The sequence below is a fragment of the Rhinocladiella mackenziei genome (assembly GCF_000835555.1).
Source record: "Rhinocladiella mackenziei CBS 650.93 unplaced genomic scaffold supercont1.6, whole genome shotgun sequence".
Taxonomy (NCBI): Eukaryota; Fungi; Ascomycota; class Eurotiomycetes; order Chaetothyriales; family Herpotrichiellaceae; genus Rhinocladiella; species Rhinocladiella mackenziei.
Genome location: NW_013550599.1, coordinates 52,173 through 69,304, shown reverse-complemented (window position 1 = coordinate 69,304; position 17,132 = coordinate 52,173). Strand labels below are relative to the sequence as shown.

Here is a 17,132-nt window from a genome sequence, read left to right as displayed (position 1 = left end):
ACCCTGCTCCCTTTTGCGTCGTCTCAGCGCACGAAAAATGTCGTCTTACCTTAGTCAAGCGGACAAAAGTCGTGGTCTCTACATTTTCCCAGCACCGCCATACTCGTCGTCCCCTTCCGATTTCGAGGTGACCGTCGATCCGCGTGATTCAGCAGCGTTATATCTTGATAATCCAGTGAGTAGACTCGGCCCAAACCCCAGCTTTTTCCTTTCTTTTTTAATTGGGTGTTGTGCCTGGGTTGGGCTGAGTGATCGTTAACCCAAAACCCATATGAGCGCGGCCGTAAGAAGGCAATACCCGGGCCTAACCGGGGCTCATGCCAAGGCCTACCAAAACAGGTCAGCAAAGTTCAGAATGTCCGTGATTTTACGGAGGACTTGTCCTATTTCGAAGGGGTCCAAGGGACCGTCAGACTATATACTTTCGAAGCGTATACGAAGCGCACAACGCCTCCCAAGGTCATTACAAGTCTTGGCGTCGCCACATATCACAGGACGAAAAACAGAAAGTCACGTTCGACATACCAGACAAAAAATGGCGTGCTTGGTCTGCTTTTGAACGACTTTGGCCTCAGACTGGAACGACTCGACAAGAAGCTGGTGGATCGAATTGACGCTGTCCTCGAAGCGACAATGTCTCATGAAGGATACATAAAAGCGCGAGACTCGAGAAGAATAAACGGATTTCTGGGGGACATCTGCCACGCTACGGGCATTATGAATGAGTTGTCGTACAACTTCTTGTTGTTTGGTTCACCGTCCACAATCGAACCTTGGGGGTTTACTTTCTACGGCCATCACCTTTGTCTAAGTGTTTTCCTCTATGAGACACAGATCGCGATTGCACCAACATTCTACAGCGCGGAGCCAACTTACGTCGACGACGGGCCGTACAAGGGGACAATGATTATGCAGCCCGAGCAACAGCTTGGGCTCCAATGGATGCGGTCTCTTAGTCAGCGGCAAAAGGACATCGCGCAAGTGTACAGAGATCTGGAAGACCCGAAAATGCCTGCAGGCAGAATCCACCCTGCTGATGAGCGACATCTAGGCGGCGCATCCCAAGACAATAGGATCATTCCTTACGAGGGCCTTTTGCTCGACTTCGAGCTGACTTCTCAGCTGAAGGAGATATTGAGGCAGATTTTGGATAATTTCCACCTATGGCTGCCTTAACCGGCGCGGTCGAAGAGACTGGACGAAATCTTTGAACACCTTCAAGAGAAGTATTTCTGCTGGATTGGCGGTTACGAGGAGGGCGATGTGTTCTACTACCGGATCCAGAGCCCCGTTGTTTTCGTCGAACTTGATCACCACAGAGGCGTTTGGCTGGCAATCACGGAGCCAAAAGCTTTCCACGTCCATACAGTTGTCCGGATGCCGAATCAGGGGGATTATGGCAACGCCATCCGGCCGGATGGGGTAAAGCTTTAAAAAGGAAAACGTCTCTTTCCAAAAAGAATCTAAGTCCAAGTGCAAGAGAGGGCCAAGGGGTTGCTGGCTAGGTGCTACGTAGCAGTAGAGAATGCAATATCTATGCGCATGTTTGGTCGTCACGCGCCATGGCTACTATAACGGCTTTGCTCCCGCCGTCAGCCGAGGAAGAAACAAATATGGGTTTGCGCATAGATTTTATTCTTCTTCTCGCTCAGTAGCCGCCGATGTGATAAGTGGGGATGCTAAGGCTTGTTAAAGACACTCGGAGGTATTGTACGCTTTGTGAGTGCTTCGAAACTATATAATCTGACGGTTCCCTGACCCCCTTCAAAATAGAAACAAGTTTTCCCTAAAATCACAGGTTCTCCGTTAGATTTTGCGCATGATCATGGGCGCAGGACAGGTTTGAGTTGATGATCGAACCATGTTGCAGATGGACGTCGAAGCTTCTGAGGCGAGCTCAAAACTCATGACCTTGCGGAGGACAAAGCGCTGTCAGCGGATTCGTATATCACTGTCTTCGGTGGACTGCACGGCCAGTCTATACCCGTGGATAACAATGGTGTGGTTGTCTTGATAGCTTCCGGATGGGGTGTGATGGGGGCAAATGCCGTATTTGCAGGGTCTCATCCATAGATTTCACTATGGCACTGTCAAAGCTCCACGGATTCATTTTGGTCTGGCAACTCAAGACGGTCGACATATGGTGTCCAAAAAAAGGCAGAGACATCCAGCTGCTGACAGCAGGAGCAGATGATGCAGCGACCCACGATCTTCTCAACCGAGCTTTGCTCAAAGATAATGCAACGCGTTGCTACGAACATGGTCTATGTAAGGAGGCATGCCAGACCACACGGTCCAAAACAATGCATAGGAGGGATACAAAGTCAGGCAAGAAAGTGAAAAGAAGCAACTTGCAACAACAGACATAAGAAAAAAGGAGAGTCTCTGAATCCACTTAGTTCATTCTGGTCGTTTCATTTTTTTGATGAGGCTCACACGGCCTATACAAAGGAATCCGTTGAACCGGCTTTTCGTGTGTGGTTGTTCAACGATCCTGGCACCGACGTCCTCCCCATGTCATGGGCACCCAAGTGCTAAACCGCTGGATTCCTATCGAGGCGCAGTTCACTCAATGTCGGAGACTGATTTATCTGTCTGCTCTCGAATCTCAATGGAACAAGCCGTCAAGGTGGCATTATTGTCGTGGAGGGAGGGCTGGAGGAAGTGGCGTTGGGAAGTAGTGACTCTTCGGGGGTGGTTTGTGTGGTCTCTGTTAGAGACGAATAGCCCATTGTTTCGAGCAGTCTTCATCTTAATGCCGGCTCGACTGTTGAAGCGCCTTCAATCTTTTCAAGTCCTCTCTGATATAATTTATGACTCCCTTCGACCGGATCCACTGATCAACACCAGCTTCGACCCATTCATTGCCTCGATGATAATCTTTCAATAGGTCATCCCTTCTAAGGTCCTTCAGGGCGCTAGACACGGATTCGGGACTTCCGCAATATCGGAAGTCACCGTACAGTAGCCGTAGGCAGTCCGAGCACTCCTCGTTCGTGTAGCCGCGGCACTTGAACTTCAAAATCAGTCCTTTGACGGTGTTGGATTGGTCATCTCTCTTGCGGCTGAACGGGAGACTGTACATGTTGCGAAATGTTAACATGATGCCGCCTCAGTGAATACAGGACGTATTGCTTCTACCCCCAAGCAATCGTTCGCGAGCCCACTAACGAAAGATCTGGCTTGAAAGAAGAAATTTAAAGAACAGCCAGGTGAGTAAATATCATGAACAGATGACCAGTTTGAAAATTCAGCGTAGAAGCAATTTGACTATACGCAAAACTGCCGCCGTTTTGTTCTTCAATATCCCCAAATATAAACACTCCGCAGCGAGTCATCGATTGACTTGGGTAGTGGATAGATAGAAAAAGTTTGAGTCAAGGATTATGCAGAGTGGGGGTTGCGGGGCGATGTGTGGTTTTACGGAGGATTTCGAAAGGGTCCAAGGGACCGTCGGATTATATAGTTTCGAAGCGTGTACGTTCGTCCACGCCCGGCCAAGGCTTTTTGCAAGCCTTGGCAGCATTAATTTATCTCTCAACCTGAAGAGATTGGTCGATAACGACATTAAACGGAAACGGCTACAACTTGGTGGTACCCACTACGTTACTCTCCACATTTTCTTTTCCACACCTCACATATCAGCCCAATTTCTACCATCTCAGTACTACTCAACTCTCACGGCGGTTTGATAAAAATTTTCACCCAGCACGAGAACGCATCTATCTGGCTTATTACCTTCAGCATCTTCCTGCTAGCTATTCGACACACCATAGCGAGTCGTGGGGCTCCTCAAGTAGAAGATCGAGTCAAGAAAACCGAGCTACAGAGCGCAGCTTAAGCATCCCTATTGCCTACCTTCGGAATCCTTGCATTGGCTCTGAGAACACATTCTCGAATTGGTTGAACGGTCCGATCTTCGGGACTTTTGATATCCTCAGCTGTACTTTTCCACCAAAGGCACCGAGCTGCAATTCAAACCGCGTGTGCACTCATAGACGATGGCTTGAAGGCCATGGAGAATTCCGAGTTGCGGCGTCGGAGTGTCGTCAAATTTCTCTCATGTGTGGTCCGAAAGATGTTTGTCCTTCTAAATCTTCCACCTTCGAAGCCCACCCCCCTCAGATCAAATATATCTTTGGCGGGCGCTACTGCCTCCCAGCTTACTTACGACGGCTCTATGACGGAGAGGATCCTGAATCAGGCCAGAATTTTCTAACACAATGCGATGCTCGAGATGCTTGTGACATGACCAGTTTGACTCCCGGTCGATCTCATCTTTGACGGGGAGGTCTCCTCTTCGTACAATTTTATAGCCTCACGAAAGATCCGATCGATTGGCGGAGAAACTTTCCCTTATCGAACCGGGCTTGGGAGAATGGGCGCTTAATTAGAAGATTAAGGACGGTATTTAGAATATTCGTGGAGTCATATTGTGCAATGCTTTGTTGTTCGACGGGTCTCCTTGACCAGTAAACGTTGTTGCCGTTCCGGCTTACGGGACTCCTCCACGAAACCGTTTGGGATCCGCGAAGAGCATTAGATTTCCTGGCCTCTTTTCCAGCAGCCTATAGTATCACTTCAGTTGACAAGTCCACTGATACTTACTGCCCCATCTTTCTCGGCCTCCAAACTATGTTTGGGTACTTTCGACGAACATCTACTTCCGCTTTATGTGGGGGAATGTCAACAAGTTCGCCGCAGGGTTCGAATGAGTCCACACCCACACTCGACCTGGATTGACGGACATAGAAGCAGACAAAGATTATGGAAATGTTCTTACGCTGCCCCAAGTTCTGCTGAAGTTCACACGACCAGTCACGAGAAGGTATGCTCTGGTGGACACGTCGTGAGCGACCTCTCGACTCATCTGCGACAAGTCGAATCTGGTGCAGACTCGGGTTCAGTAACATTCTCTCTGGAGGTATGGTTACCGCTGGCTGGAACCTCTAATCGACTAGAGCCGTCTCGTTTTCTTGCCCGGTGTCACCGACTTCGTCTCGTTCGGGGCGAGTGCGCTTCAAAAGTAGTACCTTCGGCGCGGAGGCCCTTTTCGCCCCTTTTTTTAACGTCACTCGTCGCCGCGACTGAAGTCTGGACTGGTTGAACCAATACTTGACCGAGGAAGTCATCTGCGATCGGCTTTCGATTGTTTAGTTCATTTGTGCCTCCAGCAGTTTCGAATCGACGATCTCAACTCGATTCGACACGAAATTCTTCCAGATCATCGCGTCGAAGTTTTCAGAACAGTATACGATTTTGCTATACGGAGCTCTCCTTCATCTTTTCCGGCGATGTGATCTTTGTTTCGGGGAAAACGAGCCGACCTCAAACGTCCCCAAGACATTTGCCAATGCCCTGTTTGTCTTTAGAGACGGTCGCTCCGGAAACATCTGAAAGACAAACTCTACCGCAAGCAATATCAACGAGTCAAAATGGCTCTCCGCGGGAATCTGAGAAGCGAATAAAGTTCCACAATTTTCAAACGTCGGGCCCAAGGGATTCGAAGTCAGAACAATCCCTAGTTGGCGTGTTTGGCCATCACATCGAGCGAGGAACAAGATCGAACAGGCCGGTCGCATAGACAAGTTGACGAGCTGTCTTGGGATAGGATTGGTTGAGCTAATCTCGGCTATCTTCAAGATAAATGAAGTTTGCATGTCGACGCTCGCACTCAGAGTTTGAATGGATCGTCATTGAGGAACGCATCGAGATTGCCCAGCCCCGACGAGACCATCGAAGCGAATTGGCCCCAGCCTGAGTAATCAGAAAGCGCAGAGCCTGTCATGTCGTTGAAGTTAATCGTAGCTTCCCCCATCAAATCCGTGTAATTGGTGGCAGCACTGGGATTGCCGTCCATTGGTGCTGACGTGGTCTGGTAACCATTCTCTTGTGAGTGGCTGTCCATCCCTCCCAGACCCGTTATGGACGGGTGTATGCGTCCCGTCTGGCGTAGGGCTTCGACGCGTAATTCCTCCAAAACGAGGCAATAGCGCTCTGACAGCGATCCTTTCTCGGCGATGCCCGAGATATGAGATTGGCATCGGGTGGCGGCTGAAAAATAGTTGCTATAGACCTCTGGTGGGGATGCTCGTTTCTGGATCACGTAGATGTAAAGCACGATGTTTGCGGTGAAGGCGAAGTACGCCGTGATCTGTCGGCAGTCAGCCCTTTTCCCGACGTCGATGGCCCCATTGACAACGAACCCAGAACGCACGGAACATTTGACGGTTTTGTATGATGTCATCAATCGTATTTACAGTGTTCATCGCCGCCATTAGGCATTGCTGCTCACTTTTCTCGGTCTGTGGGTCTTCAAGAGCTGCGTTCCTCCTTTGCTGTGAAAGCCGCGCAAAGTTACTTAGTACGAATGGCCGATGAGTGAGGATAATAGCATGCCAGTAGGTGAGGTTGAGAACATTCCGTTGCCGCTGAAAGATTGGAATGAGAAGGGAGGTGCTGAAATAGTCGGCGTCTAGAAACCGAGCCAACTCGGCTCGCCAGTCACTCAAGTCTTTCGAGTACCTCTCAGTCAGAACCGCCCGGCGATTGGCTGATATGGGCTTAATGGAGTAAAGATCGCGCAGGATCTTGCTGATAATACGAGCAAGTCTGTTTCGTTAGCCATCGGCCGTGGATCGAGTGGGTTCATCTTACTTCATATGTGCAAGTGGAGCAAGCATGATTGATTGGCCCTTGTTGACAGTAGGCGTGATGATATGGTCTGTCATTAGTTCGTCATCATCGACGCATGCCGGAAGTTCCGCGTCAATGTCATCGTCGTGAAATGACCGTGGTCTACCCAAGGTGATGCTGAGATACGCATCTAGTGTGTAGGCACACCAGAAGGTTCGGCGGCGACATTCGGCTTCGACCTGGCTTAATCCGCTTGTTACATCATGGCGCCTGTTCCTGTTGAGACCAATAGCCAGCGCCAAATGCGACACTGTGCCAAACAGACTCCAGCAATGGTTAATGCGAGATTGAGTGAGAAGGTAATAGCATTGAGTCAAGCGTGCTTGAACGCTGGTCAAGCGGATTGAGCCCCTCTCCTTGGTGAGTTGATGCTCGGCTGCTAGGAAGTATCGGGCACTTGTACAATCTTCGTCTTAGCAAGCTCTCTAACCTTTATCGAGCGACTTACTGACCTCAGGTCTGGCAGGCCCGGCCTGTCATTGTCAGGCATATACACCCTGGCCTGGGCAAATACCATGAAGAGCAAAGCGATCTTAGCTGGAGCACGATGTGCATCGCGCATGGTGCCGAGAGTATCATAAAATTCCGCGAACCATTCCTGAATCGTGGGCCGGTGAAGGAAGCGGTACGTTGGCATCGCAAAATCGAAGTACCGGTCTACCAACCGCTGAGCGTCATCCCGGGGGAGCATCATGCAAAAGGAAGGGTCGAATTCGGGAGGATGCAGAGGAGCATCGCCAAAAGTAAAGATGCTGCTAGGGTGAGAGAACGAGATTGCCTGATCTAAGCGCTTCTGGATCCTGAGCAGAAAAGAGACTCCGGATGCGGGCCCAATATAATGTCCTTGTAAATCAGTTTGAGACGGCTCTGGCGAATTTTGCGATGATGTCGCCACGTATGCTAAGGCCGAGGGTGCCAAATAGTTTGATGAAAGATCGTGGCTCTGTAACCCTGCCGTATGCTGTGTTGCCTCCGTAGTCGGTATTTCCGAATACTGCTGTCCTGAAACTGAAGGGCTTTTACTGGGAGTCATTACTTCCTCCGCTGGCATAGGGTTGTTTCCAGCCTCAACATGGGACGCTGGCGGAATGAAAGGTACCCGACCTCTTGCATAGGCAGAATCAAATGTGCAGCTGGCATTCGCCCGGGAGCAGAACTCACACGGCTGTCTGCCATTGCATTTGATCTTCCTCCTGAATGAAACGCCACTTGTTAGCACATTAATCCAGAGGCCGCGCAGGTGCTAAAGGCTTCGTCACTTTTTGCACCGATCGCATGCCCGAGTGACCCTCACTCTGTCGCTCTCTCGTCTCCGTTTCTTCAACACCGGCGGACCGCTGTCGTCTGTAGACACTGGTAATTGTTGACGACCCGGAGCCATTTAGATCCACTGTCTACCACTCGAGGAGACAAGGCGGTGTTCACGTCAGAAGCAAGATCGGAAAAGTGAGGATGAGAAGTGGAAAATGCATCCGAAATGCGGGGTTATCCGCGGGGTTAGGGTCATTTTTCCATGCCGGGAGGCGCTACGCCAAAAGGGCAAACTACTTGTACAACGCTGAACCGGGTTCTTTTTTATCTGTACATAAAATGTATGCTTTTAGCGATGTCTGTTGTGGATAACAGCTCACGACAGCCAGCATCAAAGAGATAGAAAGAGATGATAAAACATAGCCATAATTCGCTAGCCGAGATAGTCCGCGACAACGAGGGTAGCATGCCACTATGTCAAACAAAGCGCCGGTGCGGGTAGAAGGTGGGAAACTTATGTGTAGATTGTAGCTATGGAAAGGGGGGAGAGCCCCTATATAGACAGTTCAGGGGTGCTTGGTACACTAAGGCACCAGTCCAAGTAAGTGTCACTCATGCACGTGGTGCAATTCGAATGTGGTAGGTGCTGGACCCACGGTAGAACACGAAATCCTCCGTCTGAAGACTCTAGAGAAGCAGTCTGCCATGGCCTTGTACATCGGGCCCCTCTTGCTGCTTCTGTAGATGGGTCTTGACAAAGTCAAACGAGAGTGACAAGAACGAGGTGAAGAATCTGACGAGGGCACGGGCAGAGAAAGGTTTCACTCTGAACAAACAAGTTAGTTTTTATGTTTAGTTATACCTGGCTTCCAAGGAAAACACCAGCTGACCGAAGTTGAGCGTCATAGCTCGGAAGGCATGTCGCCATCGTTTCGGCTCACAATGTGGTGACTCCTTCACCTGTGGAGACTATTGTTAACACATGCACAACCGATCGATAGTCCTTGCGCTGTTCGACCAATTTCGCTCCATCAGCTTACATTTGAATCAATGCCAGACTGGCAGGATCGCCAATAAGGCTGCGAGGCCACCAGCCAAAAGACAGGTACCATCACGCTCAATGAATGCCCTCGTGTTTGGAGCGTGTGGTCTGTCCATTCATAAAGGCGTCAAAGAATCCTATTCTCGTGGTGGTGTTAGCGAGCTGGACGGGTAAGACTGGTCGAGATACCAGTGCAACTGAAAGAAGGTCTCAGGAAATGGACAAGACAGTCAGCTTAGTTCCTGAGGCCATACCTTCACCAACACTTTGCAGCTTGACTTTGATCATGTCCACGGACTGGATGACGGTAGTGGTGACCATGCCAGATAGGCCACCGCTGATGAACGGTAGAAGCCATCCGCATCCAAGAGGGTATGAAAGACGCCGTTACCGACAGCAGCAACAGACTCCCTGGCCTGGTTGGTCATGTTCGAGACCGTGGTAAGTGCAAGCTTCTGTGGCTTGCTTCCAAGTGTTGGAGTTCATAATTCCAGTTAGAACAAGAGGTCACGAGCTATTTGAAGATGTTCTAGCTGAGGTGTGGAAACGAGTTCGGTCAACATACAACAAACACTTCAAGGGGAGCGGAGAACTAGACTGATGAGACAGGACTCGCCAGATTTCGTCAATCGGTGGCCATGGGCCTCGGGATATCTCTTCTCGCTTTTGACTGGCACAGGCGAGTCGCGCCGATGGCAAGATCACGGAAAACAACAAGCGCTGGCATTTCACCGAAACAACAACGGCCTCTGATGACCGAGGAATATTCCTGTGCGGGTTGAAACGGCAACGTAGCCGACGCTATGATGGAAAGGGATGCCGTCTAAAACTAGTGTGGGCCTCATCGGAAAAGATGGCTTGGGTCCAGAGGGGCTGGGCATCCAGGGGGGTAGCTACAAGAATGAAACGGTATAGCCGACACAAGGGGATAGACCCACCAGGTGATGGGTAAGGAGCTGTCAAACAAAAATCCAACGTTGAGCTTTGACACCGGTACAGGTAGCAACGAAACAGCGGAAAAAGCCCGGATCACTTACAAAATCGGTAGCAGTGATAACGCTGCTATCAAAAAGCTCCAAAGAGATTCTGCAGCAGCCTTCCCTTGCAATCTCCGTTGTAAGCTTCCTCAACTCGAAACTTACTAAGCTCAGCACTTCCTTCGCCTCCAGACCTTGTACATCTATTTGATCGATAGATGCGAAAGCTAATTAGGAGCGATTTTGCGAACAAAGAGACGCCACGCCCGGCAACGGCTTTGTCTTGGTGCTATCCGGCGGGTGCAAGAATGCCGTCAAACTGGGGGAGTCTTTTGTCTCCCCATCCACAGCCGGCAGAGCTACCGTACGAAGCTCGCCTGATGTCAGAGCCAAAGGACTTGTCTCAGTAAGGATCTTCAGAATTTACAAAACTCCGTTCCCTCATGTGTCCATCCAGATGCAACCATTTTTTCTTAGCGTTTTCCTCGGTATATAAGTAACCCACGTAAGTCATTTTCTGGGGGATGCCTTTCTTCTTGGCCCTAAAAAACGCCAAGAAAAAATGGTTGCATTTCGGAGAGCAAGCAAGGCGGGGAAAGCTTGGCGGGATACGCTGCTGCTTCCCACGAATCGTTCACAGGAGAGCGGGTCTCGGCATAAGCCGGGGTAACTAACTTATCCGCTCCGTTTATCCTCCCGTATCTGTCAAACGGGTTAAAAATTTGAGATGTATTGAATACTCTGTATTTTACCAACTTGTGGCACTCCCGAGGACCTCTTTATAGACGTTGTGAAAGCCAATTTAGGGATGCCGTCGTCGATGAGCACCACGACACTTCCTCCGTGGGCAGATCACTCCTCTTTACGCAAATATCCAATCTCCAAGCCCGCACCATGGCATCGGCCATGTTCAAGCGTCTTGAAGGCAAGACCATCCTCATAACCGGCGCCTCGTCAGGCATCGGGCGATCCACAGCCTTCGAGTTTGCACGCACATGCCCCAAGAATCTCAAGCTGATCCTGACGGCGCGCCGCATCGACAGCCTCAAACAGATCGCGGCCGACATCACTAAGGAGGTCGGCGACGGCATCAAAGTGCAACCGATTCAGCTCGACATCAGCAATGCAGACGAGGTGCGTGCGTTTGCCGAGTTCAAGGATGTCGATGTGTTGGTTAATAATGCGTGAGTCTCTCTCCTGCCCGCCCAACCGACTTGAAATCTTGCCTGGCACAAGCAGGACGCCCTCGATCAGAAACTCGGGCAACACAACAGGAAACACGCAGCTAACAAACCCGACAAACCCAGCGGTTTGGTCAGAGGCGTAGCCAAAGCGCCCGAGATTGCAGAAGAAGACATGAACATCATGTTCGCAACCAATGTGATGGGGCTGATCAACATGACACAAGCGATCCTGCCCTCCATGCTGAAGCGCAACAACGGCGATGGCGCGGGCGATATCATCAACATCGGGTCGATCGCGGGCCGTGAACCATATGTTGGCGGAGGCATCTACTGCGCGACCAAGGCCGCCGTCCGGTCTTTTACCGAGACCTTGCGCAAGGAGCTAATTTCAAAGAGGATCCGAGTTATTGGGGTCGATCCCGGCCAGGTCGAGACGGAGTTCTCGCTTGTTAGATTTTATGGTGATAAGGAGAAGGCTAATACTGTCTATGCGTAAGTACTCTGGCTTGGCTGCCTCCTCGCTGTTCTTGTCTGAAAGAGTTTCTAACTGTGTTACAGAGGCTGTGAGCCATTAACACCTGACGATATCGCTGAGGTGATAGTATTTGCCGCCGGAAGGAGGGAGAACGTCGTCATTGCTGATACCCTGATCTTCCCTAACCACCAAGCCAGTGCTACTATCATGCACAGAAAGCCCACGTAGAGATGTCCGAGAGGAAACTGTGTATGTTGACCAAAGACACTCTCTCTATTGGTATCAGACTGACCAAGTCAGTGGACACGCAAGCGCGATACTAGGGCATTGAGGATGGAATTGACTGGATTGACTAGTCTATTGATATCGACTTGATCGCTTGAGGGTGATCAAGGGAGTGAGGATGGGAGTAGCAAGATAACAGCCTGCTCTCCTAGTGCCTTGGCAGCAATGACGTACTGTACAGTCGACTGGGGAAATTTTCGTTACACTGGCATCCCTGTCGCACTAGTCCTAGCTTTGTTTACAGCGTACATCTAGGTTTTTGTATTGTAAACAAACCAGTAGTATACCATTTCTACTATATTTAGAGCTCTTCATAGTACGTAGAAGAATGGACCCGATAGTAATGCCTCCCTCTACACCTCCTCGCAAGCGCCTTTCACGGGATCAACGCAAAGAGATCCTTACTCTACAGCGAACTGGGCACTCCTATCAACAGATTGCGAACTTCCTGCAGATCACAAAGCGAGCCGTACAATACACCTGTGAAAAGCATAAGGCTACTCCGTACACCACGGCATAAAAATGCAGGAAGGCTTCCATGTCTTAATAAAGAAGAGGCTGATCGAGTGGAGGAATTTGTGACTAGCTCAAAAGCAGCTCGTCGAATGACTTATTTACAAGTTGCGGAGGCTCTTTAGCTCGAAGGCCACGGCGCTGTCAGGACGTTATTGATGCTAAAGGGGGTCATACAAAATGGTAAGTAGTTAGAACAGGCCTACAGGGATGCCAGTGTAACGAAAATTTCCCTGTCGATTGTAGGGCCTAAGTCCACCTAGCGGAGTGCTAAGTGCATTTCAGCGCTAAGCCATTGGCTAACGTTATTGGTCTGGATGTTGGGAGCCCGCCCCCAAACCCCCGGGCATCGCTGCGCTCGATATATCACGTGATTGAGCCGGCCACATTGGTCATGGCAATTCTTGGCGGCGCACACATGCGGGACTACCACGATTCACGCGATTGGCAGCACCTCGGGTCCGGAAAATCTATAATCCCCATCGGATCCAGTCCACGACCCATCCAGGAGGGGTAGGATGCCGCCGTAGCCCGGAAAATCTATAATCCGACACCCAATCACGTGCTCATATTGGCTGACCCCATCGGATCCAATTCACGGCCCACCCAGGAATAGGTAGAATGCCGCCTTTTGTCTGCCAGACCGCCCTAATCGGATCCAGTGTATATAGACGGTGTTGATCACGGTGTCCTGTGCCGTACGATGTCCTCCATCGGATCCAGTCCATGGACCATAAAGTAGACGACGATATACCCAATTAGGTTTGATTGATTGATTGATTGATTGATTGATTGATTGATTATTCCTACGCCCGTGTAGGCCGCTAGGCCTATTGGGAACTAGCTCTATCACGTGCTCGTCTATCCTATAGTCTCCACACCCAGTTCCTAGACCTCCAATCCCTTTCTTGTCTCGGCCTTCGAATTCTCAGCTTCTCGACACGGCTGTCGGTGATACGGTCTCAGAGGATACTAATCTTCGAAAGCTGGCAGTTATCATCGAGAGCGCTTTCTCGAGCGTTGACCGTCATAATATCGGCTAGTCAGCAGAACCGCCATATTGAATACTATCCTCCTCTTCCGCATCCCCTTCGAGTAGCCGTTTTGTCTCCTCGCCTCTGTTACCTTGATTCTGGTGTCCAATCTAACCTCTCGGTAGCCTTGACAAATTCTAGTATGTCTTTGACAGCGTTTAGGTTCGGTTTCCACTTGCCCATCTTCCCATCTACGTATTCGCCGTTACTGTCTCGTCTGTCGGACCACGCCCCTAACCAGAACGAAAGGTCTCCCCATCGTGGTTTTCTTGTTAGTTTCTTCTCTTCTCGAATGCTCACCCATCGAGGGCACCGAAAGAGGAAGTGTCGAATCGACTCGGCTTCTCTTCCACAGGCGCAGGCCTCCGATTCGATGGCGTTAATACGGGCCAGATAGTGGTTTAGTCGACATTTGCCTGTGCCAAGGAATCATATAGTATTGCGGCGTATCTACCTATCTAGATATACTCCTAGTTTTCCACGCTCCTCGCTGGTCTACGCTTCCACAGGTCGAGGCGGACCAGACCTCTCCCTGCCTAGGTGACTCCCTGTTTACTCCTTAAGCATACATCAACAGCCCTCACTGCTAGGCGATACCTCTTCGTCACTACTCTGACCCGTAAGCGTCTCGCATGCGTTGCTCCAAACTATCCATCATAGAAGCTCAGGTCCTCAATACGAGTGAGGTAGTTGATCCCCTTTGTCTGTGTCAGGTTGCGGCTGCGATCGATAGTCCCCTTCATCAGGTGTCGGGTTGCGGCTACCTGTCTGCAGTCCCCTCCATCTTGCATCGGGTTGCGGTCAACTAGGCGATACCACTTCGCTCCCATTCCGACCCGTAAGCGCCTCGCATGCGATCTTCGAACTATCCATCGTAGTAACTCTGGACCCTGGTACGAGCAGGGTAGACAGTGTCTGTTCTCTTTGTATACCGACATGCGCCTCTGTCCTCTCGAGCTATGCAGATAGTCTTGTAGGGTTTCCCCAGCCATGGCTACCAATGCACACTACGCCCCGCGAGTCATATACTGCTCGTATACGATTCGTTTCGCGTTACCTAGCGTGGTCTCCCACATCTAGGTCGTCCATGTCTTGCAAGGGGACCGTGAGAAGGTTCTAGCCAGCAACTCTTCTCACGTTACGATCCCTCACTAACCAAGCTTATGTCCCCCTTTCCGTTTGTATTTCCTTGCGGTGGCTTGTTCCTTTCAGCAGACTATCCTCCTCCCTTCGATACCTCCGGTGGCTTGTTCTCGAAGTTTAACAGGGCCTTTGGTATAGGGTCAAGAGGTCGAGGGGGGGCTTGTTCTCGAAGTTTAACAGGGTTCCTCGCAGGTGAACCTCTCTGTCGTGAACGGTGGCCTGTTCTCGAAGTTTAACAAGGTCGTACGCGTCACAGAGGGTCGCCTAGGATAGAATACATCAGAATTAACAGGGCCGCAAGTACGTACCTTCTAGGGATCCGGCTACCCTCGTACGTGTCGCGTGTGACACGTATCCCAGAGCGCTTGTAAGCTGGGGGTGTCCTGTCCCTTCAGTAGGCGATACCACATCTGCAAGCTTGATAGGACTTGCTTCGGTTCCAGGTACGAGCTGGATACTGTCGGGTCGGGTGGTTTTTAAACGATGTCTCCCCCTTTTTTTTGTTGATACGCGTCGCAACGCGTTGTTCCGTTGAAGTTGAAGCTGTAGCTGCGGACTCATCTCAGTTCACACTTTTTCAGTGCTTAACACCGGACACCACGTGAAGGTGTGAATCCATCGTCCCGCAGGCGCGTAGCCTGCGCTCTGCGTGCTCGCAGAGGGCATACCCAATTAGGTGTCACGAGTAGGCCTCGTAGGAGGCTCAGACGAGGACAAACAAGGAAGGTATGCCGATGGACACATGAACCCCAGAAGAGGAAATACTTGACCTATTGATCTATAGCATGCTGGCAGGTCAGTAGGCCAGCAGGTCATAGATTAATACCCTTCTTGGAAGGGCTGGATGTCTATATGGCTGTGGCCTTACCACCCCCTAGGATCGATGTAGTCAACTTCGTTCACTATCACACCCCTACCTTTAGATACATCGACACGCTCTGTATCTGTTGAACAAAGGGCTATTGTGTATAGGCTTCACAGCTAAAACACTGGTGAGAGGTTTCCATAGACGACGACGTTACTGATGGTTGCTCTGAGTAACGACGTAGTATCCGCACGTCTATAAAAGAAGCCTCAATACCTCGACAAGTAGATAGGGAACAGAGCATTCAAGACATCTCAAGTTGCACCCAGTTTGACAGTATCTCTGCTCCGCTGCCTGCCACACCTGTCCCTGACCTCAATCCACGTGACGTCCACACCGAGGTGTGACACACGTAACATTAGGAAAGCCGACAACGACATCGGCGATATATCTATACATGGGGCTTAGATATCGGCGATGAGATCGGTATCTGCTATAACAACTGATTCGTTCTCCATATATAATCTAGGTCCCGGTCTTGGGACATAACAGTATTTGCCCTCTTGAAGTGATCCAAGTCAAATGTAACAACGATATCAACGAAGGGTAAGGATTCGTTACGAGGGGTATATGGAGAGGGATCACAAATCGCTGCGAGTACACAAGGTAGGGTATGGAATGGCAATGTACTGAAACCTGTCTGTCTATCTACGGATTCGAAGGCTCTTCTTATACCTTTCGATCCGTTCGCCTCTTTACCCATTTTCGGCGCCCAGCCCCTTTCCTGCCGCCTTCCTGCCACTTCTGCGGTGGCTGGGGATTCGTTGCGTGATATTTGGGTGTTATAACATCTGATGGAACGATCCGGATAAAATGGGCAGCAAGAGCTGGGTTGCGACCGGCGCGCCCAATTCGTTGCATCAGTACGTCGAGATTGTCTGGAAGGCCGAATTGCACAACGACCTCGACGTCGGGAAAATCCATTCCAATACCCACGGCGTCTGTGCCGAGCAGAATTCGGACATCGGATGATCGGTCAAGGAACGACTGGTGAATTCGTCGTTTCGAGTCGTCGGATCGAAGGTGGTAAAAAGTTGTTGGATGACGAGAGGTCTCCATAGGCGACGACGTTACAGATGGTTGCTCTGTGCAACGATGTAGCATTCGTGTGTCTATAAAAGGAGTCTCAGGACCTCGACAAGTAGATAGAAAACAGAGCGCTCCTTCATCTCAAGTTGCACAAAAGTTTGACAAGACCTAGCTACGCTTACTCTCGGCTATTCTTGGGTCCTGATCATGGAATACTACGAATGACTAGACTACGAACGACCAGATGATGTACCACTACGAGAATATAAAGAACAGCATAGCGACCAATCAACCAATCACTCACAGTCTGTCTAAATCCGAATCCGAGAAGAGCTGTAATGAGTTCTTACATTCCTGCTAGTATTTTCGGCCTCGGGTCAAAGCAATACCCCAAGACTGATCGTTTGGAAGGATGACAAAGGAAGCCAAACGTACCATTGACAAACACCGGCCGAAGGCGAGCATAACTCAGGTGTTGGATTGATTTGTGGCGCTGTAACCAAGAATGACACTGAAGTTCCATGAACAGTGTCTGCATTTTGCCCCCTCTGACGATGTCTGGTTTATTCATTTCCTTGCCAGAGAGCCGAATTTTCCTCGCAAAACCGTTTCATCACCGTTGACCGAAAGGTAATTTC

General features: G+C 50.2%; 3 protein-coding genes across 3 annotated transcripts; 2 read left to right on the top strand and 1 right to left on the bottom strand.

Moving 5' to 3' along the window:
- Nucleotides 1-37: 37 nt before the first annotated feature.
- On the top strand, nucleotides 38-1,176 carry Z518_07836 (uncharacterized protein; the record flags this gene model as incomplete). The annotated part of the gene is made up of 2 exons (XM_013413579.1): nucleotides 38-175; nucleotides 340-1,176. The coding sequence occupies 2 exons, from the start codon at nucleotides 38-40 to the stop codon at nucleotides 1,174-1,176; spliced, it is 975 nt and encodes a 324-aa protein (XP_013269033.1).
- Nucleotides 1,177-5,674: 4,498 nt separating this feature from the next.
- Z518_07835 (uncharacterized protein) lies at nucleotides 5,675-7,729 on the bottom strand (the record flags this gene model as incomplete). Its single annotated transcript, XM_013413578.1, has 4 exons — nucleotides 5,675-6,154; nucleotides 6,207-6,612; nucleotides 6,658-7,092; nucleotides 7,149-7,729. 4 exons carry the CDS (start codon nucleotides 7,727-7,729, stop codon nucleotides 5,675-5,677), a joined length of 1,902 nt encoding a protein of 633 aa, XP_013269032.1.
- Nucleotides 7,730-10,860: 3,131 nt separating this feature from the next.
- Z518_07834 (uncharacterized protein) lies at nucleotides 10,861-11,853 on the top strand (the record flags this gene model as incomplete). The annotated part of the gene is made up of 3 exons (XM_013413577.1): nucleotides 10,861-11,150; nucleotides 11,274-11,642; nucleotides 11,709-11,853. The coding sequence occupies 3 exons, from the start codon at nucleotides 10,861-10,863 to the stop codon at nucleotides 11,851-11,853; spliced, it is 804 nt and encodes a 267-aa protein (XP_013269031.1).
- Between the last annotated feature and the right edge of the window lie 5,279 nt (nucleotides 11,854-17,132).